This window comes from Pyxicephalus adspersus, chromosome 2, assembly GCF_032062135.1.
Source record: "Pyxicephalus adspersus chromosome 2, UCB_Pads_2.0, whole genome shotgun sequence".
In the NCBI taxonomy this organism is placed as follows: domain Eukaryota; kingdom Metazoa; phylum Chordata; class Amphibia; order Anura; family Pyxicephalidae; genus Pyxicephalus; species Pyxicephalus adspersus.
The window spans coordinates 25,913,397-25,939,852 of NC_092859.1; the positions used below are offsets into that span (position 1 = coordinate 25,913,397).

The window sequence follows — 26,456 nt, forward strand, 5'->3', positions numbered from 1 at the left end:
GGGGCAGAATAATGTACCTCACCCATATACTATAACACCTGGGGCAGAATAATGTACCTCACCCATATACTATAACACCTGGGGGCAGAATAATGTACCTCACCATTATACTATAACACCTGGGGGCAGAATAAAGTACTTCATCCTTATACTATCACTTGATTATGTACCCCATGTAATGACACTATTACCCATTGGGGGGCAGAATGGTGTCAGCCAAGCAATCGCCCCCACCTGATTAAGCTCGTTCTCCGCCGCCACCCTCATTTTGGGGTCTATAGTCCCCCGCAGGGCCTGGATGATCCGGTTCGGATCCATTTCTGAGGAAATCAGAGCAGATCAATCGGCTGAATAGAAGCTGTCTGGCATCAGGCTGTCACTTTACAGTCGGTCTCTTCTTACTGCTGCCGCAAATTCTCACGTCGTACGGAACCCATTAAGAAAATGTGGGCAGCCATACTGTACGGAAACGCATGCGTAGTACAAACCTGTGTGCCAAGTACGATGTGAGGGAGGGATCAGATTGTACTGAATGAGGTCATCCAATCCGCGTGTGCTTGAGCTGTCAAAGAGGGAATTCTAAATTTGCAAAAGTGCTGAACGAAATTCTAGAAGTCACTGATATAAAAGTATAACATTACAAAGAGAGGAACAGTGTACCTGCATCCCCACAGTTCGTAAAACAAGGGCCATATCATATAAATTGACAAAATGGGGTCAAAAGCAGATATAAAAACAGAATTTTGTCTTTTTTGTCACGTGATCTGCTTTGCATGTAACTAAATCTTAATAGGAAGGATGCAAAGAAATGCAAAGTGGTCAAACATAGCCTAAACTGGCTTCATTGTGCAAAATTGAAATCCACTGAGCTGTACTTCAAATGCTGGGGGCCCAACGCTCATCAAACGAGTCCTTAGGGCCCAATAATGGCTCATTCACACCGTGTGCATTGGGCAATGCTGAACGCAGGCGCAGAGCCATACCAACAAGGATGTAACTGGTTGGCGTGAGCTGGGCAACAACAGAACCCCCTACAATGCACAAAACTTGTTTCATCAGCTGTTAAACACAATGCACATGATCCAGCCTAAAACTACATGACATCTGAAAATGAATGCTAATTTCTTATCACTCAAATTTTTATGTCCACTAAACAAACTATCGCATGTGCATGGAAATCCTCAGTTTTAATTTTTTTAGAAATTAAAAATAGAATGCATGGTACTATGGTAATGAGAAAATTACGGCTATTGTTTATGGTGTCCATGAAAATTTGTTGGCGGTCTGGCAAATATGGTTGGATATTATCTGCTTTTTTCGAGAACCCTTTCCTTCACATTTAAATTTTTATTTATTTAATGCTTTAACAGGACATCTCCTTTTAACCTCCCTTCTTTTTTTCTTTTTAAACCATGTGTGTATGTTTTTTTTTTATAATTCATTTTTATTTTAATATTTGTTTTATTGTTCTTTTTTTTATGCCAATGCTGTGAAGCTAACAGCTATCAGTGTTTATTTTGTACTATGCTTAATTACTGTTTTCAATGACTATATGTTATTTTTACAGTATATTTGTTGGCTTTTTTGTATTTTCTTTTTCTAAATAAAAAACCTTTGTAAAAGAAAATGAATGCTACTGCAGCACACATGTATAGTTCATTGCATTGACAATGTGCAATGCTTTGCAGCGTCATATATCTTCAATAGCAAACAGACACACAAAGAGTTTGCACAGACAGGCATTCTAGCGAAATGCTGAGCTTTTCATTATAAAGACTACAGCTGCATTAAAATAGAAACTACAGTGTTTATTAAGAAAAGACAGCATGTGATTTGCCTTGCCTGCAATTTAATTGCACCTAAAATACGTTGCTTTATTGACATGCAGCACAACACAAAGCGGGTTCAATACAACATCTGAACTGCATGCTATATGCACTGCTCAGTTAAAGTCAGTGCAATTTTGTTGATTTGCATTTGAAGTGCATCTAAAATGCAGGAAAACAACCAATGTCAGGAGTCTTATGGTTGGGTTCTCATGGTTGCAGCACAGTAATGCATGTGAATCAAATCCTATTAAAATGCATAGCAGTAAATCAACCAATTCATACAAAAAATGTATGCAATGTTTTTTTATAAGACAATGAGTATTGTGGTGTGCTGCAGCACAGGTGCAGTGGCCAGGTTCTTTTGGTGTCATTAACAATGAACAACAATTCAGTACACCACCATTTTTAATGCTTTTTGACAACTGTTATCGTGAGGAACACATCCGCATTGCAGAACATATGTGCAGTAATGTACGTGAAATGTGTTGTGGTGCAATTGGTTTAAAAACATGGTGCATATCCAATTTTCAGCCAGCCCAACTAATTTAACTGACTAACATAACATATAGCAGTGCCTGTTCACACACATAAATGCACTGCATAGCTTTCAATGGGTTCCTACACTTGTAGCATTGTGTTTTGATAGTGTGAGGTTACATTCACATTTTTGTAAATCTTTGCTGACTGTTAATGTTGCATTATTTGTTATTCCTTATGAATAGGCTGCCAATCTACTTCAATGGATCATGGACATTCATGCACAATGTGTGAGGTATCACTGTGCACAAGTGGGAAGGATTCGTAAAAGCTTTGCTGTTACAATGCTAACATTCAGAACCCTCCAGATCTAATTGATGAAAGGTTTATAGATGTGCGGGGTGTGGATAGATTTATGAAAAACCACACCCACCGCAGGCCAATTTAAAGGTCTGGGGAGCAGGAGACCATAGCTTGGTGGTGTGAAGTTTCCAGGGCAGTGCTTGGTGGAGGCACAAGGTCAGTAATGGTTACTGGAATAGTCTTATGTGATTGCTATATCATTTGATGAATATTTTCTTGTGTAAAGGTGACATTAGGGAGCTATAGGGAAAGAATTCGTAAGATTTTATTGTGCTGCTGTATACCTAAGTCTTCTAGGTATGTCCTGTAAAAGGCTAGTCCTCCATGAAATGTTTGTTTTGGCAAATACAGAAGCAAGTTACTAGCTGGCAGTTTTGTTATGACTTTGCTGAGGTGTCTGAAATGGTGTTCCCAGATGTGCAGCCATTGCTATCAGTCCCAGCTGTATTAAAACGATGGCTATATATTTCAGCATATGTAAAAGAATCACACAAAGCTGGCTGCAGGGCAGTAAATTACAGCCAGGGATCAATATTAAGATGTCTGAGAGACATCATGGCTTTACCAATAAACTATATCTGTACATCTCCTGAATTGTAGCTTCTACCTGTTTGTAGTAGTGCATTCCACTTCATGTGATGCATGAAGGTTGCTTGCTTGTATGAAAGTTGCTTGCTTATTATGACTTGCAAACTCATTCTGAAGGTAACCACCACAATCCTAAAGGATGCCGACTGTGCAACATTCCTACCAGATCCCTGAAAATGTAGCAGGTAGTCTCAATTACCAGACCTCCTATTTAGTAATAAGCTTTAAAAGAGCATATTAAAACAAATGCAGAATAGTTAAAAGTAGGAATCTCTGACAAATGCTTTGTCCCCTCAAACTTTATTTGGTAGATTGTGCAAGGTAAATTACCTAAGGAGGCTCTCCTAACTTTTGGGTACTATAGGTGACATCACTGAACTCCCAGTTCTTACCTGCAGTGCCCTTTGGGCTGCTCCCGCTATTCTTTCTAGGTTATTTTTACATTGCCCCTGTAAAAGAACATAATTGGAACACCAAAAATTCACATGAGAAGGCTTACTCTTCAGTGTTCATTTGTGTGGCCCTGAAAGCCTTATCTCTAAATGTAATTTTCAAAACCTGTCAACATATTTTTTTTTTTTTTGTACTGTGATCCAATGTATTTGGATATCAGACCATGCATGCCATTATTTTTTTCCTTCTTTCGGTAGGGTTGGCCTTTACAATGGTGCAGCTCTCACCATCCAGTCCCACTGGTGACAGTCAGTTTATGCAAGACTTAAAGAATCAGTCGGAGCGAGGCCTCAGTTCCCTGCAGTCCTCACTATCCTCTACTGCAACACCTCTTCAGGTCTATGAGACATATCTAGAGAACGGCTTTATCAGCTTAAAGCACAAAATCCGCAACATTGAAAAAAAGAAGGTACTGGTGTCTATACCATAAATATATATACTGTTGAACATGAACGTATTTCCCTCTTGAAAGAACAGAGAATTCTTGCTATAGATGGAGTTTTTACAGACACATGTGTGAGAACAATCAAAGGTGGTTATTCTGATTTATTCAGAAAAGGTGGTGGTATTTATACAAAGTGAAGAATTGCAGAAAGGTAAACAGTGATCGTTCAGGAATCCAGAGTAATTGATGGCCCGACCAATGCATGGCTCTGATGTACAGACAGTACATCAGGCTATCTCCTCTTATGCCCCAGTGTATTGGCCATTGTTTCTTATTTATAAGTTGGTAATTGTCATTGTTATTGTTTCTTATTTATACTTTGGTTATAGTTACACAAAAGAAATTTAATGATATTTACAGGACAATCACTCTTCACAATGCATTCAGCTTTCCAGATATTTAAAAATGGTGAACAATTGTCAGTTGGTCACAAGCCTGATCCCAGGAAAACAAAAGGTGTAGATAAAAAAAGTATTTTGTTGGTATAAGGGAAAAGCCTTGTATATAGTATTCTTTAGGATTCCTTCTTGTATATCAAAATATATTTATCTCAAAAAGTCCAAACATCAATACAAAGTGTATCTACATCATAGGCTGTCTGGCTCAGATCTAGAGAAAATTAAAACGGGCCAGGAACTGAAGATATTCACTTTAAGGTGCTATGAAAATCCCTAACCCCTTCCCTATTGTGACCCATTAAGGAAAAAGTGGTGGTCAATGAAAACCTACCATAGAGGATAATGTTATTCTCCAGCGTAGAGTAATATGTTGGCACTATATAAATCCTGTTTAATAATAGCGGATAATCTAGAAGGGCAAATATTACTGTAAATTAATTTCATGCTAGTTTTCAATCTTTTTGTAGTTACTGGCTTTTTAAAATTTTACTTAAAATATTCAATTATCCTATTTGTCAGTTTCAGAAGTCACTTTATAATTATTATTTATGTGGATATGTTGCAGTATTAAAAAAAAAAAAAAAAAAAAAAAAAAAGGAAAATGTAGTGGCTTATGATCTAAAACCAAATTCTGACTCCCATACACATATGCTTTTGGATACTTTAACCTTTAAAGGTCTTATTTTTTTTTTTTCTTTTAGGTTAAACTAGAAGATTACAGAGACCGTTTAAACAACGGGGAGGATCTAAATCGAGATCAGCTGGTAGGTAATGCATGTTTATATGGGCAACCTTTGCAAAGAGATGAGGATAAATAGTGAAACTAAAGTTTTTCTATCCTTGAAACTGTATATAATCCTGGCTGTTCAACCTTCCTATTGGTTCTCTTCTGTGATGTGTTGCCCAAATTACCATCATGTAAATGCAGTTGAGGAAAGGTCAAGTTCAAATTCTTGGCATAGGCGAACACTGAAACTTTGGCAAATATTAAAATGGTTCCCCTACTTAATTGACTTGTGTATTGGGTTTTTGGTCTGTCCTATTTAACATGAGGTTGCAGATATACTGTAGTGGTGGTGTCTCCTCCTAATTTGTGTAAATTGCAAGACATTTTGGGTTTTGCAGTGTTGAGTTGTTGGATCAGTTAGTGCTTGGTTTGATAAATCCACACTATGCACTAACTGAAGCAGAATCCACACTATGCACTAACTGAAGCAGAATCCTCAAGTCTTGCGTCAATAGAGAACAAAACTAAAACATCTACGTGGTAAAGAGTTAATGACGAGTCCTTCTGGGTTGATGTCTTTTAGGATGCAGTGCAGAAATATGATGAAGTGCTTCACAACTTGGAATTTGCGAAGGACCTCCAGAAGACCTTTTCTGCTCTCAGCCAAGATGTAAGTAACTCATTTTTACAGTGCATGGGTTTAGAAATGGTGGTCCATTAGAAGAGGATCCATAGTCGCAGCAAGCTAGGTAATGTTGACAAATGTGTTAAAAGCAAAGATAAAACCTCAAGTAAATATGTTGGTTGAAAAAGTACTGTGGATCATAACAATTGTTTTTTTAAATCCATGTTTACCTCTTTATCCTGTGCGTAATGGTGCTTAAACTATTCCTTGAGTAAATTGTAGCCAAAATGTCATTCGTAAGTGTATCGGTACCATTTTTCTGATTCTATACATCCTATTGTGTCACAGCTGATTAAAGCCCAGAAGAAATCTTTAAGAAGAGAGCACATCCAGAGACTTGAAGCTGAGAAGAAGCGTCTGCGTACAGTTCTAGAGATCCAGTACTTGCTGCAGTCTTTCTCTTTGGATCATGTCCAGAAGGATTTTAAGGATGCACTAAATGGAGCAATGTACCTCTCCTCTAAGGAACTGGATTATTTAACAAAGTTTACAAAACTGATATGCCACAAGAGGTTCAAACACATGAGGTAATATTCAAAACTGGATTAACATCTGGAAAAGAGTGATACTGAGACATTAGAAGTTGTACCATGTGGATTGGGACAAAGGTCCTTTATCAATGCAACTCGGGGCATTCGATGCACAAGAGAAGATTTGATGCACTGGTGCACAAATATTTTCCTGGTGTTCTAATGCATCTTGTATATAGTTAATGTGTAAGGTATTTTATTCAAACAGATTACTTTTGGGTACACTAATTATCTACTAAAGGCTATTTCTGTGCTCCAGCATATGTGAAGAGATGCCCAAATCTGAACACAACCTTTCATCAAGTGGTGCTAAGTATTCAGAGATAGAGAGTCTATTTGAGTGTCCTTGGACTACATCCTTGATTCAATAGAGGGTAACTTTATTTTTTTATCTTTGAGCTGATGACCAACAAAACGATAGGGATAGGTCAGTAACTTTAGGTTGTCACTCCGTGTCTCAGTTTTTGTGATGTTGCAAATTGTAAGATTTGTTGTAGGCTAAATTTGTCAGTTCATTAGTTGTGTTCTAAACTTTATTCTTTAGTCTAGAAGATGAGATGGATCAGTTGTGTGTCTACTTCTGGAATCTGCTAGAAGGCAATGAGAAAACAGTGGCTGGAACGAACTGTAAGTTAAGGTTACCAAAAAAACCCATAAGTCTTCATATGAAGAAAGTTGTATATGATCATAGGGCCACCTACCTCAATGGTTTACTTCTAAAGTTAGGGTATCAAAATCCCACAGTTTCTCTGGATTGACAGGTAAGTGTTAACAAAGTAAACCATTCATGTTCTCTTTGCTCTTGATTCCTTCCTCTAAGATTCCCACACTTTGTGACATGGAGACAGATTACATGGACAACCTGATAAGAAACAGAATAAACTAAAGGTTCTACAATGCGAACACTGGTTGTTATGGGATAGAGAGAGAGAATGAATATATATGTGTGTGTGTGTATATGTGTGTGTGTGTGTGTGTGTGTATGTATGTATGTATGTATATATATATATATATATATATATACTTTCTATGTTCTTCAACCTGCCCTGGAAGAGGGAGACAAGGACCTGTAATGTTGCCAGAGAAGACACCTGACTCCTGTCCTGACATGGCATATTTTGTCAGGAGATACTTAATGAAAGATTCCTTAGCCTGAAAAATTAATTTGGCCTACTTGCTACCCCAAACGTTAATAACATAACAGCTGAACTTCAGGTGTCTTGAGTTAACGTTTAGCTCACTCCTTCTATGCATTTTTTTATGACCTGTGTTTGTTCTTTGCTTAGATAAATATTTGAAAGACCTGATTGCCAGGATGTTGGACTGTGGCTACTTTGAAAATGTTCCTGATCCCCCTCCACAGAAGAAGACCGAGGTATTACTGGTGGAGCCACCAAAAAATGGTGAAAAAGTGATAAAGACTGAGCTAGTGAGAGAGCAAGGTGTGTATGTGTCGGTGTGTGAGGTTTTTATACAACCTGGGGGAGGGATGATCAATCAGATATGAAAATGTGGTACCCGAAGAAGCAATAACAATGGCTGTTGGAATAAACATCCCATTATGCCTGTATCGATTTACACCAGCCTCAGCTGCCAATGCTTTGCACAACACATTTCTTTCCTTTACTAACAGCACTGTGCTGCATTCATCATAAATTTGCTCGAACCACTCCACTAACTAGGTTTCCGACGCATGTATTATAATTTGTACAATAAGATGTCAAAACACTTTTGCACTGCTAGCCTGAAAAGACCCAGATCTTGCTGATATGACTTTACACCAATTAGGGATTTTTGTTGCCTAAATGGGCCCCCCCCACCCATCTTTATATAGAGAACCATCAATAAATGTGACACTGAATAGGTGCAGTCCCGGTATAGAGCATTTATTATGGCTACCTTTTAGGATTACCATAATACTTTGAAAGGGGACAAATGAAAATTTGTAGCCTAAAGAATCTCAGGTTCTGTCTGGGTATACAAGAGATCAGATAACTAGCGATATGAAGAACTTGATGCAGCTAGGTACATAAATAGAGAAGTCTGGTGTAGATGAAGCACTCAGGGGGTGGGCCAGGATTTGAACAGAAAACGTGGGGTAACAGGACTGCAAAACCTTTAAATCTCTTGCAAACACCGACTTTCTTATAGACCAAACAATGAGGGGGAAATAATTCAAAGTCTTTCTTCTAGAATCCTTTGTGGAATACATGAAATCTGACCATCGAGAGGTAAGGCTCTAACTCTTTTCATAAGACAATGCTTGTGTGATGCTTATCTTGGTAGTACAACAGAACTTTAGTTATAGCTACATGATTCACATAATTCTTCTCCTATAAATAACTCCAAGTTATTCTGCTTCAGCAGTAAACGCCTTTCTTTTTGTGAAATCATGAAAAATACTTCAACCTTGTTGGAAGCATGATTACAGGTCAAATGACTGGGAAGGATAACAACTTTGGGAGCGAACATATGACTAGGCAATGTCAAAAATTAGAACTCTGTGCCAATAAAGTCATCTCCTTTGCATGGCTATAGATGTACTTTTGTGGAATTTTAGGACCTTACTTTTACTTCTACATAGAAGTAAAGTCTCTAACTCTGATCCTTTGATTCTCAGCTTTCTAATAGGCCCACTGTGCTAAGAGCCGATCATATGAGGCCCATGGAAGTGCAGAAACCAGAAGAGATCAAATGTATAAAACCAGAAGTGAATAAAGCCTGGCCAACATCTACAATGATGAAAGTGCCAGAGCCAAAGAGATGGCAGACCCCTCCACCACTGACTCCTCTCTCCAAACCCTGGGAGGGGAAAAGGAATACTCCCCAACCTGCAGGTCTGCCTCTAAAGAAATGTGAACCAGAACTGCCAAAGGAGGTAAATAAGAAATTGAAATTCTAGGTGGATTGTCTACATAATATGTAAAGAGAAAGCTTACACTGTATAATATGGGAGAAAAATAAATTTCTCAGGGTACCAATATATAGTTTTTATGCATCACTAGTACAAATTTATTCTGATTGTGGAGATGTAAGTCACATTTAAGCTTTTATACATTGTGTGTTTATATGCAAAGGGTTGGGGGAGGAGTTGCAAAGCTTTTTGGAGGTTAATGCATGTGTGAAAGTGAGAATACTGTAGAACCCTTAGGCCAATATTAAATTGCACTGATTTTTGTTTGAGTTCTAATCTGGAGGGAAAGGGAAAAGTGTAAAGCAGCCTCATCATTAAAATTTATAAATTAAATGTTTTGTCTTCATTTTAGAGACGTGATAGGGTACAAAAACTGCCATCAGAGATCAAACCTGTTAATCAGGTTAAGGTAAGTAGAAGATAAAATTGTCAGGTATGTTGTAAAGAGCAAAACTTGGTACCTTTCCCTATCTTCTCCCACGGAACTGTTGGTACCCTAAATTCATCTTTTTAAAAATACACATGCCAGCTGGCACTCCTATTTCAAACATTGATACCAGACATGAGTGTACTTTGGTTCATTGTTGTGATTTAGCCTTACCTGTAAAATTAATGGTTGTCAATCTGCTAGAGTTTAAGTAAGGAATTGGTTCGTTCTGTCCAGTTTTGTTTGCAGTCTGTATCTATTGGTGAAAACCTTCCTGTCCCATAGACAGAACAGGGAATGAAGAAATCTCTCCAAAATAAAAAATTCACTAAAGCTGTCACAAAGTGTTCCGCTGGAGAATTACTGTTAACTTGGTACAACTGTACACTATCTCCTATGCTTGGCAACATGTCTGTCTTTCATCTCCCATATGATATAAATCACAAATTACAACCTTCTGGTCACAGCTCCAGCCATGCAATGATGAGACAAGATGTTTGGTTATTGAAGTTCCTACTGAATTAATATTTAGGTTTTTAGGATGCTTTCTCCTTTAGGAAACTAAGGCCCCTCCCATTGTGAATGGTCTGACTCCAGGCAAGAAGAAGGATGTCCCAGCGCCAATTTGTGTTGGCAACCAGTCTCCAGCTATAATGAATGTACAGGTCAGTGTGCCTAAAATAAAGTTGAAAACTGAAATGAGCAGTTGTGTAGGTGTCATAAAGCGAATTGTACAGCTCAGTCTATAATCTAGTTCTGCCATCCTCTGGTTTTTATTTGCCTGCTCAAGCCTAAACACTATTGGGCTGTGGTAACTTTGTGGATAACTAAGTCATCAGTGGCTGCACAGTAACTAGCTACCATGGATTAGTGTGCCATCTTAAAAATAATACATGCACCTTTTTATGATTTGTTGAAATGGGCTGCCATAATGCCACAAAATGGCCATTTTTATTTGTGCTTGGATCGCCTTCAATGTAGCTGATAAAAAATTTTTTTATTGTGTGTATATAGTGGGAGATGGTCTAGTCCTAACAAACATTTAAAACAAAATTGTGTTCAGGTCATGGCACCTGCACTTATCAAAGATTTAAAAAAAAAAAAATAGCATTATAATAAGATTAAAAAATTGTGCTAAAGTTAATTTTAGAATGTGGGTAAGATGAGGAGAAATGTTTCTTAAAAAATCTCTAACAAAGGCTTGGCTTCTTCCACAGGCCCCTCGCGTTCTCTCCCAGCCAGCTGCTGAATTCTGCTCTTCGCCAACTTTGCCTAAAGATCCAGAGCTCCGAAAACAGAGGATAAATGACCTTATTGACGAGATCAAGGGAACCTATAATTTCATGCAGGTGAGCATGAAGAGGTTTGTGGTGTTCAGGTATGGCACCCTTAGATAAATATTGGTTTACCATAAATACCGCAATCCACTGTATATGTTTAACTCCTTTGGATGATAAAACTAAAAAATTTTCACTGTTACAGGACTCTGTGTTGGATTTTGAGTTTCCTTCCCCCAAAAGGTCTCCTCCATACCTGCCACCAGAGTCTCCTCCTAAAGGTGAGTTAAAAATCTGGAATAGTAGTTTATGGTCCAAAATAGGCTTTTATTGTAGAATTGTATTTGTATTTATTTATTTTACTGCTTTTGATATTAAATTTAGGTGTTACTTGCAGAATGCGAAGTCTGCCTGATATCCATTGTTCTGTAATAGTTTTACTAGATTTATTTTGAAGCCTTTACTCATGTCATAGGGTAACCATCCTCCTGAATACAGTAAGTATTGCTGTCACATCAATACATATTGGAGGTGAAAGATGCCTGAAAAAAGATTAATGTAGCCACCATTTTTAAGAACTGGTAAGCTGCAAAATGTCTTTTAAAACGCATGGTGTGCCCAATATTAGGAAATAGAACACACTGGCTGGTGTAAAGCATTAAATTGGTTTTGTAATTTAAATCTATCAAAGAAAGATGGTCATATCACCACACTTAAATGCTGGATCGATGGATTGATAATAAATTGATGACCATCTATTTATATCAATGCATTGCACTTTAGACCAAAAAAACCGCATACTGCACTGACTCTTAATGGTTGTGGGATTGGGACTATATTGGGTGGTACTTGGGTTAATCTCTAAGCATATTCCTTTCAGTAAACTGACCTTTTTGTTTTCATTTTAGTACCAATTGACACTATATCAATCCAAAAGGATCTCACTGTGCCAAATAAGGAGGTAACGGCATATCCTATTGTGTAGTTTGTGAGTAGGAAAAACCTGTGTGTAATATACAGCTTCACTGATTTGGTAGCCACTCTAGCATTCAGAGTCACTTAATGGAAATCCAGGGGATTTAGCTATTTTAATGCTATACTTTCACGTGATTACAAACAAATAAACACCTGTATGAGGCTGTACTTTCCTGTCTGGCTGGCTCTCATCATGAGGAGACTTGGGGGCAATAATGGCTTTTCCTCTTTCTACCTACATTTTTGAGAACTTTCTCTAGCTTCCTATGCCAGTAACATCAGTAAAGCTACCTCATTAGGTGTCCGAGGCAGCAAAAAAATGTTACATGGATTTGGTATTTTCACCTCTCATTGCAGTTAAGGAGGTAACATACTAAATCCCATAGAAGTGCCTTTTTGTAAAGTAAAACCACTACTAGACCTTGAATGCATCGGGTCATTTATGGCTGTAGAAACTGAAATTCTTTTTCTATTTAACAGCTTTCAGCAGAGATGGCGAGTGAAGTAGCCTGTCCTGTTGCACCTGAACCTGCTGAAGTTCCTTCTGACCATCCATCTCCTGTCAGGTCTCCTGTAAATGTACGTAGTATGTTTAGTGTTAGATTATGGGGAATAGGTTGGACCATGGCAGGAATAATATTGGGGCAAATATATCTTGTCCAGAGCCCCAACCACTGCCTATGTCTGTTTACTGAATAGATCATTTAACAATATTGGGTAGTATGTGGGGTTACACTTGCTCATCTTTTACATTGACATTTTACAAACTTGGCTTTCTTGCAGTATTTGCATACATCTGCTGTAAGAGGTACCATCCTTGCAGTTATCTCACTTTTGGTGGAAGGGGGGGGGGGGGGGGGGTGATGTGAAGTCTGGTGCATATAGCTTTCATGGTCCTGGGATGATCTAACTGGAGGTGGGATGCACATACTGACAACTATGAAGAGTTTGAAGTAATGATAGGATAGCATCCTTGATAAAGCGACATCTATTGAATCTTTTCTGATAGCTTCCAGTATCTCCAGTTCACGAATTGGAGGAGATCTCTGCAGAACAAATCTATGTGACAAGCCCTCATATGACAGATCCGCAGCTTGAAAGAAACATGGTAAGGTTTATGCACACGTTGCTTTATTTCTTGGTCATGATGGGTCAATTTAACCATAGCTAGATTTGTCATTGATATGCTCATTTTGAGACCTTTTCTAGCCCAACTTAGCCCAGAGGTCTGTGGACGCCTGCCTCCACTTAATGGCTATAAGGGTGCTTGTATCAAAAGCTTCTGTAAATGGCAAAGTAGGTGGGGGGGCTCTGTTACAGTATGACTGTACTCCTATACAGTTATGGTTTGCTTTGAAGGATCTTGAGTAGCCTGCAGGAAACCCTGACTTCAAACCTACTGAACACCTATTCTTTTGGCTACATGGATGTGAAATCCCACACTTTTTTCATTTATATTATTTAACTGGACTGGTTACAGAGGGGGGGGGGGGTGTGCTTCATTATCTATCATTGTGGAATGGGATGACCAAACTTAAATGGGTATGGTGATCAGGTGTAAGTTTGACCCTATGTATGGTCTGACATAGTTTTCCTTCTTCCTTGCTGTAGACTCCAGTTAATCTGCCAAGCAGCAGGATCCAGTCTCCAAAGACTCCAACCAATATGTCTGTCCTGCAGTTGCAGAGGGAAGGAACTGCTGCATCTAGGAGCCCACCAGTGTCTGCTCACAACTCCCCATTCAGGGGCATGCCAGCTGTAAGTTCAGAATAACTAGTTTAAACCCAGCTTGCAACAAGATGGCACACACTCCATGGAACACAAAGGAGGCAGATGCTGCCACAGATAGTCACCAAAGAATAAATGACATTACTGCTAAATGTAGGGATTCACAGAGCTACTGTTTGCATTTTAGGATCATTTTGTTTAGTTGCAAATGTTTGTTCTGCTCATAGGTCTTTAAAGTCAATGCTCCACTGCCTCTGCGAAAAGAGATGGATATTAAAGAGGATCCACCTTATCCTTCAGAATACCAACAGACCTACAGCACAGCTAGCACACAGACTGTACCTCATGTGCTGCTGGACATGAATGGGTCAGATTCACATTCTCTCATACAGGAGACACTGCCATGTGAGTGACCTTTCTTTTGCCAGTGTGACACTTTCTGACTCTTGGGTTGTAATATAAAAGCTTTACCCCAAACTGGTCACTTATTTTATAAATCAATTCCTCAAACTATGCAGATCCATCATGCACTGTGGATATCTATCAACTTAAGCCATGGTGTCTGTGCACAAAACTGTAAATGCTGCAAGGTTTAACAACTAAATGTTAATTTGATGCATTTATGTTGTCGCCTCATTAACGTTAAATGAGCTACCAATGCCACTTGGTGTACTGAAGACTGTACCTAACTTTGTGCTGATGCTTTGCTCAACTCACTGTAGTGTTGGGGTGCCATTCATTCTATATGGCAATGTACAAATGTGTACAAGGTCACAGTAAAGATTACCTGATGCAAAGGTGTGAAAGTGGTCTTTAAAACTGGTAACGTGAAGAAATGTATCCTTTCTTGAGAGAAATGGTGAAGTCCTCAATAAAGAATAGGCATGTTTCTTTGTGCCTTCTGTTTAAATTACAGATCCTTTCCTTCCAGGCCCTTACCCTTCATCTGGGATTTCCCCTCTAAGTGCTGGCAATCTTCCATGTTATACATCCACCCCCAACATCCCACCCAGACTTCCCCAGCCATCCCTTACTACACGAGGAGGAACAATAAGGGGGACAAGTCGCGGAGGGCGTATCCTGACCAATGGCTATCGCTGTCAGACCAACTTCAAAGGTACGCATCGCCTAAATATGCTAAAAAAAAAGTAGAAGTATAGATTGTCGGTAGTAGTGTGGATGGTGACTGATGCATTGGCTCGTTTGTATTTTGGGCAAAGCAAGTCAGATGCTTTGTATTGCATTTTGTTAGAAAGCATGCATTTGTATGTTGGGGGGCAGGGGCGTATAACTGACACAGGTAGGTGTGCTTCATATAAAAAAAAAACACTTCTTTGCAGACGAAACTGTGTTTGGCTTTGAATCCCAAAAGTCTGTCCACATACTGTGGTAAAGGATTACAAGGTAATTCTGCTACCCCTGCAAAAAGTCCGATGTTGCAGGAATAAAAAAAAAACTGTTTCATACTACATGAAAGTAAAAGGAAATGCTAGGGCAGAGCAGAGTTTTGGGGCATGACCTTACAAATTCTTGACCTGTAGCTTAGCTCAGCCGTTAGTTGTTTTGTTTTTGGTCCGAAATCTTAGGCTTACAAGAGGGCTCACAACATCTGTAGTTTATAATGCACCTCTGAGGCACCTGGATATCTGAAGGGCAGATTCCAAACTTTGATTCACTTTGGAGCAGGAGTGTCAGAAGGTCTCTTCAAGTGATTTGTTAAGGTTTTAACTTTCCTATATCTTTTTCTTCCTGCAGGTCCAGAGAGCTTCAGAGGAGGCCAGTGCCTCTCTAATGGAACATATGGACAAGCACCATGCTCAGGGAGAGACTTTCCAGTAACTCAGTTTATATCCCGGGTAAGGATTTTTGTAAATTGTTGAAATACTCTGGAATTATGGTTTTATTTGTGATTTATCCAAACTGTAGTGTTCTGTGGTTTATTATTCCTATGACTAAACTGTTAGAAGAAAGATGACTCATTCTATCTGTCGTATTGGCAGCATCCACCAATTGTATCGCATTTTTCGATTCATCTATATTGTAATTGTTTAAATGTGTTTTCGCAAATAGCTTACCTTGCCTATCACTAAATTTCTGGTGGGCAAACTTGGTTTTAGTGCTGTTTCTAACTTCTGGACTTTTCTAGGATGCCAATTCCCATCTCTGTCACAAGCGAGGAAATTCCACCCCTAATACCCGAACCACGACACGTAGTAAGTACTAAAAAATATTTGCAACCCAAGGAAAATTGTGTTTTCAGGTTTGTCTAGTTGTTTGGGTGGAAAATGAAGATCATTCAGAGATTCGTCAAAATATTAACACTTTGAACTTTGCCGTTGTGATCTTGCTCCTATAGCAAAATGGCCACTACTTAAAATATTTCATTGTTCCATGTATAATGATCAGTTGTTGGGTACAGGATTATTATAGGCAATGCTCACTCTGGCAAATGTTTTCTATGTAGAACTATGCTTGATGTGTGATTGTTGTAAACTGTCTGCAGTACTGGAACACATGGTATTTCTTACCCCACAGACTGGAGTGACTCTCAGCTCGGCAGCCCAGAGCGTGAGGAAAGTTTCAACAGTACAGATTCTGGGCACGGGGATTCCCGTAGCATGACATCTGTTGATATGTCCATGAACAACCAAACGGCTACCATCCTTCCTGTTCATGTCTACCCTCTTCCCCAACAAATGAGGGTAGCCTTCTCTGCTGCGAGGACCTCCAACTTTGCACCAGGCACCTTAGATCAGCCAATTATCTTTGACCTTTTGTTGAACAATCTGGGTGACACCTTTGATTTCCAGGTTGGTCGTTTCATGTGTCCAGTTAATGGCACATATGTCTTTATTTTCCACATGCTAAAGCTGGCTGTCAATGTACCGAAGGTCCAGGAAAGGGGGACTGGCTGTTCTGACCTTGGATCACAATGTGGAATACAACTGACTATACCTGCAATTGACAGGTATAGTATAACAACTGTCTAGATTTGATCAGTTGGATCAACTTTGATCATTACAAACACCAGTCAAAGGGCCTGGGTTAATCCGCAAAAGGAGCCAGGTGCAAAGATGGTAGCTAAATCTGTCACTTGCACCTGGCTCTCTTGCTAGCTAAATCCTTCCTTTCACCTGGTTCATTTTGCTGACCAGATGCAAATGAGAGGGTCTGTGGTAAGCCAGCAAGGAAGACAGGTGCTGCATGCCTGGTTTAGGCTAAACCTACAAGGAAGTTTGATGCAAAGAAAGGTCAAGCCAGCTGGCAACAGAGCCAGACCCTCTAGGTGCAACGGGCTTATTTGGCTTCTTGATTGGCCAGGCAAACATTATAGTTCATGGAAACTTACTGTAGGGACTCTCCATATACAATAAGGAGATCCTACTGTCTCAGAACCTGCCACTATATTAGATAATTGGTGGTCAAAAAGTGGGTGGGACACTGACAAATTTTAGTGCTCCCATTTTATAATTAGGGTTGCTGGGCACCTATGTTACAAAGTCCACTTTCTACCATCCCCATATAATTTGTTACAACTCTTTCTTTTCAGATATTTTGAATATAGCAATTTTCATTCAACAGTTAAAAAAAGAAATATGTAGCAGTGACTAATCCTTTGATTCAAGTCTGTGGGTGATGTCTGGGGTAGTAAAATGCCTTTTAATGTTGTATGTGGCATAAAAAACAGAAAAAAACACACTGCAATGCTGCCTGCCTGTACAAAAGAGGCAAAAGATTGAAATATTAGTTCAATCAATTTTTGCAAGAAGATTTAAGCTGTAAAACTGTTAAAAACCACTTGCAAATGGCTCTAATATGCACTAAGCCTTGGACTGGTAATGAAGATTGCAATGTCATTACTGCTTTCTCACACCAGTTAACCGTTGTCTTGGTTAAGATGCTATATGTAGCATCTACCTGCAGTAGTCCAATATTGGGCGACAGTAGAATGCTGCCCAATCTGTGAATGCTGGTTCATTAGCAATGTCACCACCATGCCCGAATGCCAACTGTTGGGGTGATGTGTAGAATTGCTAGCCACCTCAATTCTGAACCTGAGCACATGCAGCAAACCTACACTCTGGTATATCAGGGCCCTGCTATGGGCAACACATACCTAATCAACCGATCTTTATTAAACTTTCAGTGAGCCAGCAGCTTGGTTCTGCTTGAGGTTCCCAGAAAGAAACAAAGTATTGCATCTCCCTTCCAAACACAGCTGTCAGGGTGCCCAGACTCACCACCCTGCAGGAAACCTGGACTGAGTTGTGTGTTTTGGCAGGAAGGGAACAAGCTGAAAAAACTTGCTGGGTAGCTGCCAGGCCCCTGTTTTTAATAGGGCCCAGTACAGCTGTACCCCTTGTGCCCCTCCTGCTATCAGTCCTGCATTACCATGCAGACCACCCTAGTACATGTCAACACATGAGGATGGAATTTATTGATTTGCTTTCTGTCCAGTCAATAGTTGAAAGGGGGTAGTCAGGATGGCCTGTAAATCCATCAGGCAAGAAATGAGGTGGGCCCAAATGCCTGCTTTAACTTCTAGTACTAGAAGGGGACTATCTAGAAGTGTGCAAAAATGGAAAACTGAGTTGAGATTCTAAGTTTTACAAATCTTTGTACAGTTTGTAAATGTAAACTGGGGTAGTAATTTCTCATCTTGGCTATGATCGTCTGTTTAGGATTCATATAACTGAAAGATGTGAGGGCCTAAGATATCTTAGTTAATGTGAACTTTGATATCGTGCATTACAGCGATGCATGTAGCATGCATTAATATGCTGTCATTCACTTTAAATGACACAATGCATGAAGGCAACACGGCTCCAATGTTCATGTCCAGAACTGTGCTGGCTTTTTTAGATGTTTTTGAGCAAAGTCCAATCTAGCCTTTCTATTATTGAGGCTTATGAGTGGCTTGCACCTTGCGGTCTTCTCTTTATGGTAGACTTGCATATCGATACGCCTACTTCCTGGAGAGAGTTGTTCACTTGGTTGGCTGTTGTGAAGGGATTTCTCTTCACCATGGAAATGATTCTGCGATCATCCACCACTGTTGTCTTCCATGGACTTCCAGGTCTTTTGGCGTTGCTGAGTTCACCAGTTCTTTGTTTCTTTCTCACAATGTACCAAACTGTAGATTTTGCCACTCCTAATATTGTAGCAATTTCTCCGATGGGTTTTTTCTGTTTTTGTAGCTTAAGGATGACTTGTTTCACCTGCATGGAGAGCTCCTTTGACCGCATGTTGTTTGTTCACAGAAAAATCTTCCACATACAAGCACACCCCCTCTCCCCCTCAAATCAACTCCAGGCCTTTTATCTGCTTAATTGACAATGACATAACAAAGGAATTGCCCACACCAGCCCATGAAATAGCCTTTGAGTCAATTGTCCAATTACTTTTGAGCCCCTGAAATGAAGTGATTGTGTTAAAAAAAATAAAATAAAAAAAAAAAGGCTTTAGTTTCTCACATTTTTATGCAACTTTTTGTTCAACCCACTGAATTAAAGCTGAAAGTCTGCAGTTCAACTGCATCAGAGTTGATTCATTTAAAATTAATTGTGGTAATGTACAGAACCAATATTAGAAAAAAGTTGTCTCTGTCCAAATAGTTATGGACCTAACTGTAGTTCACCAGCTGGAGTTCTAGCAAAACAGGATGGCTTTATACACACATTCTTGTGTAAGACTTGTCTCCTACTTACAAAAAAACAATTAGCAGCAACAGTAAAGTCAATCCAAGTATAAGAGTCAGTTGGATAATATTGGACACCGAACTGTTCTGAGATTTGTGATATGTGATCATCTGAAAGACAAAATTAATGTTTTTTTATTTGTAATACAAACTATTTCTTTAAAATTTGTTTTACTGCTGCATAACCAACCTGTATTTCTTCTGTATCCTGTGGTGCAGAGGTGATTGTCTCCTCTTTAGTAATACTTTTCTGAAGAAGAAAGAAATACTTCCTTGTTAGCCCTGTCTTTTTCATGCCACCAGACCTTATAAAAAACATTTCATGTACGGTAGATGTAAATAATGTGAGGTTTAAATAACTGAGTTTACACCATGTTCATGTTAATGTTCAATCTTATATTCTGCAGTTTCTTTTATAATAATCATTGGTGGTCCTTCAATAAGGGTCAAGACAATTTCTGTAAGAGGGCAATGCTCTGTCCTTGTCTCCCTAAATGTTTCTGTGTTGTCCCCCTATAACATTTTGACAATAACCAGCTCTGTTGATACTTGTTTTAAATGCACACTTTGCTCATGTTACCATCAGGAAGCCTATTTGGAGTAATAATGAGTAGCTGACTCTTGAGTGCACATAGACAGCTTAAAACAGACTGGAGGTGTTTGGCAGAGCTGAGAGACTCAGCCAAAGTCACATAAATAGGCATTTAGTTACATAGACAGGTTCATATCATTCTCTATTTTCACACTCCTTCCCTTAACTTTCCTATTCCAATTGTTTATGTTTCTAAATATGCAGAAGTTATAAGTCTTCAACTGGGTTTTACCTGAGGGTTTAACTTCCTACTTAAACGTTTATGCTAAGCCTATCTTCCAGGCCAACCCTTATCTAATAACCAAGGCCACTGTGGGTAAAATGACAGATGAATGGCGGATAGACTGCGCCTTTTCATTGGGAAACCATTTTTAAGGAGACGCACTAAGACATATTTTTGGGATAGTAAAGGTAATGGCTGACACTTTGTTGTTTGTTTCTAGGTATAAAAAATGGGTGCCAATGGTTTTGTTTAAAGGTTGAGTGAGACTTTATACTAAAGTTCTACCAGTTATTGACAACCTGTCCTGGTAGAACTGTAATAGTATATGTAAAGAAAGAAGAATAAACAACTACTCACACCAATTTTACTTACTGTACTTAGCAGTGTCAAGTCTGTTGGTAATGTTGGGATGCTTGTCTCTTCTTTGTGTTTCTGTTTTTTTTAAAAAAGAAAAACATTTTACTCCAGCTATCATATCTTTAGGTCAACCTTCATTTAGTTACATTGCCTGTCTGCACACCCGTTTGTCTCCAAGTAGCCACTGGTACCAGCCATCATTTTAAAGATCAAGTAAAAACTTGCTACTTGTTACAATTACTACACTGACCCCTTATATCAATACTATAACAGTACCTTAAAATGGTTTAGGCCTGCTTAGGTTTGCATTACAGTGTAAAGCCAAAAAAAACACACAGGACCCAATGGAAGAGACCCCCGGACCAATCGACTGCTCTGCGAGATTGAAGGCAAGTGCATTTTGTTTTTCCATGATGGTGTTAGTCTCCCAGCTGTTGATGGTGGGGTTACCAGTTTGATTCTTCATTTTTTGACCTTACCCTGTTTGACTGCTTGTTGCCTGCTACCTGAACCATTGGCACAACCCACCTCCTATGGCTGAGTGGGGGCTTGTCCATAGGTAAAAATACAGTGCTAGTTTTTGGAATTGAGGGACAGTTGCAATCAGTGTGTGCAGAAGTGTACCCATACAGAACCAACCCCACTTTTGCTTTCTCTCCCCCTGGTATAGTGCCCAGCTGAGAGCAGCTGCCCTGGCTTTTTCAGTCTTTCTAGAGTGATCTGACCTCATCTAATATTATCACAAAGCATGTGTAGTGGCAGGGCTGTGGTCAGGTTCCCTGGGTCGTGTGATCAGGCAGCAAGGAGCACCTAGAAGACAACTCATACATAAAGACAAGAAAACTAAGTATCTTAATATTGCCTGGCCAGACTGAAAATGTCCTTTAGTATGGGTTCAGTAACTTTAGGAAGAGGGTGCAACATAAAACACTGCCATAAAAGTTATGTTGTCAATGGAAGTGATCTGTAATATTCGGTGCATTTTGTGTAGTTCCTTAATGGTGGGTAACTTTTGGAGTGTTTTGAGCACTTTTTAAATTAAGGGTTTCCTTTTGAACATAAAGCCAGTACTCACCCTCTTTGATTTCCATTTTTATTGTATTCTTTAGATCATTAAACAATCCTGTGACCTCTACACGACAGCAGTACAGTCCAGCATCCTCCGCAGTCACCCTAGTGATGGTCAGTGACACGTTCCCCTTCCCTATATTCCCCATAAGCTGGTATCTATCTGATCTGCTCCAGGTTACATCATTGCCATCAGTCTGAAGGATCATATCATTACATTTGAAGGTTGGACAGAACCCCTTCCCCCAGCACACAACATAATTGCTTTTCTGAACTTGGTAAGAGCAAGGTATAGTCACGTTGTCCTCTGCGGATTCAAAACCAGATACGCAAAACCAGAAGAGACCTGTAGTGACAGAAAGGAAGGCTTTGGTGACAATAAAAATGGTATAAAAAAAAGTAACATTATAATATAAAGCAAAAGTGAAACTGCTGTAAATATCAAAGTTTAATCTAATAGAACAAATAAACAAAAAGCAAGGCTGCAGCTGTCTAAAATAATAATTGTACACAATGGAACAAGTGACAAAATAAAAAAAAAAAAAAAAACATCTTAATTATATCGCTAAAATATTGTATTTATATTAAGCTTTAGTTAACCATGTTAGTCAGTCTTACCCTTTCCTATGTTCTTGATCTTGGCACCTAATAAAAAAAAACTGCCCTCCTCAACCTAATTTACACCATAAATACAGGCAACAAAACTTATGTTTTAGTTTTGAATAAAGAAGGAAATTCAACATTTTAGGTTGTCATCAAAGCAATAGGTGAAGAATCCTGTTTTGGGGAAAACTCTTTGTCATAAATTGTGTTCAGTTTTGAGATTTTTCCTATCACTTCTTGTTGTGTCTTTAGGACAAGAAATAAGGAGACAATTGCCTAATATGGCTTATACCTTTAACTTCCCTGCTGTATATAAAATTAAACACGTTTACCTGGACATACACTTGCCTGGACAAAACAATTTCAATCATAATACTCCCTTCACCCCCATTCCGACTTTCACTTCTTTTCTTATAGTTACATTCGCTCACTAGATTATTGTCACCCAAGTAAGGGTACCACTTACTCATCCTTTCACCTCCTCTCTCTATATTACTGAATAATGCTGTGTGTACAGCCCTCGTTCATTTTCCTATCACTGGAAACACTCACAAGGAATAAAAATCTAATGTCTGACTGAGGTCAGTACAGTTAGTCCCCGGGATACATACAAGATAGGGACTGTAGGTTTGTTCTTAAGGTAAGTTTGAAGGGAAGTACAGGTGCATTATTTTAATAAATGCAATTAGGACAAGTGTTTGTCCCAACATGTTTAGGCAGTGTGGTGTCAGTAAAATCCTCACTGTGAGTTAATCACAAACAAAGCAAAAAAAACAAAAAAACTTTTTATAGCCTAGACATTCATTAACTTCTAGAGCAAGCTGTGCTTTGATTTGCAAAAAGAAACAACTGCAGAATTTGTCTTGGTCAATAAAGTGTTACAAGAAACTACAGATAAGCACAGCTCTTAAGATTACCCACAGCCTCAGCTGTGTTTAGCAAAAGATTTCTTCAGCAAATCATGCAAACCGCCTTCCTCCAAGCCTCCATCCTGCACACAAGGGAGCAGGGAAGCTCCATTCGTATCTAGGAGTCGTCTGTATGTCAGATGTCCTTAACTTGGGGACTACCTGTACAGGGTTTGGGGCTGTACAGATTATCCCTGGACTTGTTCCTATCAATGTCTTTTGTCCCTATTTAATGTACAGCGCTGCGTAATATGTTGGCACTAGACCCCAATGAGTCATTTGCTCCTACGTTCATAGGAAACGTACTGAAATATAGAGAGCCATTGATACCTTGTAAAAATGCCACTCACCTGGCTGTACCTGGACAGTTTCTTAAGAGGTGTACAGATGTCAGATTTTTGATCTTTTGTGATAATTTCCAGTGACATTAGAGTGAATGAAAGCTGTACACACCGCTATTCTTATCTATGGAGAGGGGAGGACAAGCAAGGGGCACCCTGACGCGTTTCATAAGAAAATACAGCTGTGGTTCTATTCACTGCGGATTGATGAACAATGTCAGGGGACCACTGTACGAATACCAGATTTTTATGGCGGACAATTACAACTGTATAAGTGCTTGCCTTTTGGACGGGCATAGGTTAAGTGGTGGAGCTTTCATCATCCAGCCGTTCTGCAAATGCTCCAGCTTTTCCACCTGACCGCCCTATCCATAGGTTGACAATGCCGCTACCCAAGGGTGACAACATTCACTCACTGCACCATATCTAAGAAAGGAGCAGTGTAGTCATCCTAGAACAGGAAGTGTGTTATTTTCAGGGACACCAGCTATATATTTTAAAGACTGGTAAGCACCAATATATTACTAGTTCTTGGGATCTGACACATTTAAAACAGATACAACCAAAATTAGAAAAGAAGTGCACACTTCGCAAAGAAAGGCAATACCATTGTGTTTATAAAAGAATCATAAGTTTTAATTTTGAAAAAGTACAGTTATATTAAAAAAAATAAAAATGCAGCTTTGCAATAGTAATATAAAAAAAGCACAGTTTGGCTGCAATACTCGCCTTTAATTAAAGGCTGCCCCGTGCAATTTTTATTTACACCACTAGGTGTCCTCACGCTATAGAACACGACATGAGTAGCGAGACGTTAAGGCAGCAGGGGGCGGGACTCGGGTAAATAGAGGGGAGGGGTTTTAGTGGTGGGTGGGAATCAACGGTGACGTGTTAGGGGGCGGGATTTGGTGTAGGGAGGCTGGCGTATTGCCATGATGTAATCATTATACGGGTTTAGCTAAAACACGGAGGGGGCGGGACGTCTGTCAGCGAGGTAGTGGGCGGAGCTGGGAGCGGTGAATCAGAGGGCAGGTCTCCGTGCGGTGAGATTTGGGGGCGGAGTTTATGGTGACGTCGCCTGTGGTTGTTGACGTGGCCCTTGCAGTGCTTAGTGTGTCGGTAAGGCGAAAAGATGAGTGAACCCCATAAGCAGGATATTACCGCCATTTTCAAGCGGCTCCGCTCTGTCCCTACTAATAAGGTGAGGCTGACAGTGGAAGGGTCTCTGCCAGGTCTCTTTTGTGGGCTCCTATTGGGGATGTACCGGGCCCGAACACCGGGAAGACTCTGGTGCTGTGTGAATGTGTCGGTGGTGCTGTGTACCCGGAAGTGCGGGATGAATCTGTGGGAGAGACGGGGGCTTGTCAGGGATGCTGGAGATGGGGGAAGTCTGGTTGCTAGGGTGATGGGGAGGGGGTTCTGGTTGCTAGCGTGATGGGGAGGGGGGTCTGGTTGCTAGGGTGATGTGGTCACAGGTGTAGACAGGTCACATGAGGGGGGGTGGGCACAGCTGGGTGACAGGGAGGAGGTAAGTTGGCTCATTTGCCCAAGGTGGGGGTGAAGACATCTGGGTTACCTGGAGACAGTATGGGGGGACAGTTGTGTGCCCAGGGTACATAAAGGGTAGCTGGGTTATTAGTGTGGGGGGCATTGGGTGATTTGTGTAAAGGGTAGATGGCTTTGGGGGGCCAGTTATTCACTGTGTAACAATAGACAAGTGAGGGGGTGGCTTGGTGACCTGGGCACAGTAGGGTATGGGGGTGTAGTGGGTAACTTGTGCACAATAGAGGGGACAAAGGACAGCCGGGCAACAAAAAAAGGGATGGGGGGGGTAGTGTGGGTGGAAGATACAGCTGTTTGAGCAGGGCACACTAGGGTGGGGGGTATGTGGTTCCACTAGGTGACCCTGGGGCATGTTGGGGGATGATGGGTAGCAGCTGGGTAACGTATGCACAGTGCAGGGTGGAAGAGACAGCTGGGGTGTGGGATAATGAAAGTTGGGTGCATTTAGCACAGTTTTGGGAGGGGGTTATACAGCTCGGTAACATAGAGGTAGAAAATTATATGCCCACTGGGCCAAGTACAGGGGTGGTAAATGACAGCAATGCAGTGTTTAACTCAGAAGTGTTTTTTAGCCGGGTGGTAAGAAAGGCAAGGTGGCAGCCCCTGTATTGTGAACTCTTCAGAAAACAGCCGGGTGTTTACTGAAAAGTGCCGGGTGGTGCTCCCAGCTAAAAGGGTTTGGGGAGAACACTGCAGTGTGAGGGGTGAATGAGACGGTAAACAGACTATGGGGCAGATAGGTGGCCGGATAGGTTGGATAGAGAAGAAAATCTGGTATAGCTGTGATATTGAGAACTTCTCATCCCCCCCCCCCTACAAACTACTCTGCATGTGGCTGCCGGCACTGATATCTGGCCATGTGGGGGATTCTGTGCCACATCATCCTTATTGGTGCCCTGTGGCAGCCACAATCCTTATGACTGGGCTGTGCTCTATTGATGTACAACATATGTGGTGCTCTTCATGTCACTAATTATTTCCTTTGGTAGTGTGTGTGGAACAATCTGAAATGTATTTTTTATCCACTAATTTGATGTTGGAAATAAATAAAACTTTCTAGTGATGAATATCCAGGTCTGGTAGATTGTAGCTGGAGATGCTGTGATTACTTATTGATAACTTGTTCAGCGGTGTACATCTGCCATGTGTAAGAAATGCAATAACTATTCTTCAGTTATAGTCAGTGTACACATAAGAGAAGCCTTTCTCAGCCTTTTTAACCCCTTGAAACAACTTGGGATTTGGGGGACCCCGGCTATACTTTCTATATTCACAGCTCAAAGTACA

General features: G+C 40.1%; 3 protein-coding genes and 1 long non-coding RNA gene across 6 annotated transcripts in view; 2 read left to right on the forward strand and 2 right to left on the reverse strand.

The window, feature by feature from the left end:
• The window catches only part of IPO8 (importin 8), a 22,921-nt gene extending 22,492 nt beyond the window's left edge, over positions 1 to 429 (reverse strand). Inside the window, exon 1 of the mRNA XM_072400112.1 lies at positions 235 to 429. Within this exon, the coding sequence (XP_072256213.1) occupies positions 235 to 318 (84 nt within the window). The 5' untranslated portion in view covers positions 319 to 429. The remainder of the gene's footprint in view (positions 1 to 234) is intronic.
• A 2,294-nt stretch (positions 430 to 2,723) lies between these two features.
• On the forward strand, positions 2,724 to 16,806 carry CAPRIN2 (caprin family member 2). The gene is made up of 22 exons (XM_072398948.1): positions 2,724 to 2,825; positions 3,908 to 4,119; positions 5,255 to 5,317; positions 5,864 to 5,950; positions 6,254 to 6,492; positions 7,040 to 7,122; positions 7,782 to 7,937; positions 8,689 to 8,726; positions 9,116 to 9,373; positions 9,762 to 9,818; positions 10,394 to 10,501; positions 11,054 to 11,185; positions 11,319 to 11,394; positions 12,022 to 12,074; positions 12,569 to 12,667; positions 13,098 to 13,196; positions 13,700 to 13,846; positions 14,044 to 14,221; positions 14,733 to 14,933; positions 15,572 to 15,672; positions 15,963 to 16,029; positions 16,352 to 16,806. The coding sequence occupies exons 2-22, from the start codon at positions 3,922 to 3,924 to the stop codon at positions 16,804 to 16,806; spliced, it is 2,895 nt and encodes a 964-aa protein (XP_072255049.1). The 5' UTR covers positions 2,724 to 2,825; positions 3,908 to 3,921.
• A 2,718-nt stretch (positions 16,807 to 19,524) lies between these two features.
• On the reverse strand, positions 19,525 to 20,763 carry LOC140324970 (uncharacterized). Its single transcript, XR_011919607.1, has 3 exons — positions 20,702 to 20,763; positions 19,705 to 19,764; positions 19,525 to 19,625 (listed from the first exon to the last, which is right to left on the reverse strand). It is a non-coding gene; the product is annotated as an uncharacterized lncRNA (long non-coding RNA).
• Positions 20,764 to 24,648: 3,885 nt separating this feature from the next.
• The window catches only part of ARFGAP3 (ARF GTPase activating protein 3), a 25,475-nt gene continuing 23,667 nt past the window's right edge, over positions 24,649 to 26,456 (forward strand). For all 3 annotated transcript variants that reach the window (XM_072400113.1, XM_072400115.1, XM_072400114.1), the window contains exon 1: positions 24,649 to 24,807. In XM_072400113.1, the coding sequence (XP_072256214.1) occupies positions 24,739 to 24,807 (69 nt within the window). In that variant the 5' untranslated portion in view covers positions 24,649 to 24,738. The remainder of the gene's footprint in view (positions 24,808 to 26,456) is intronic.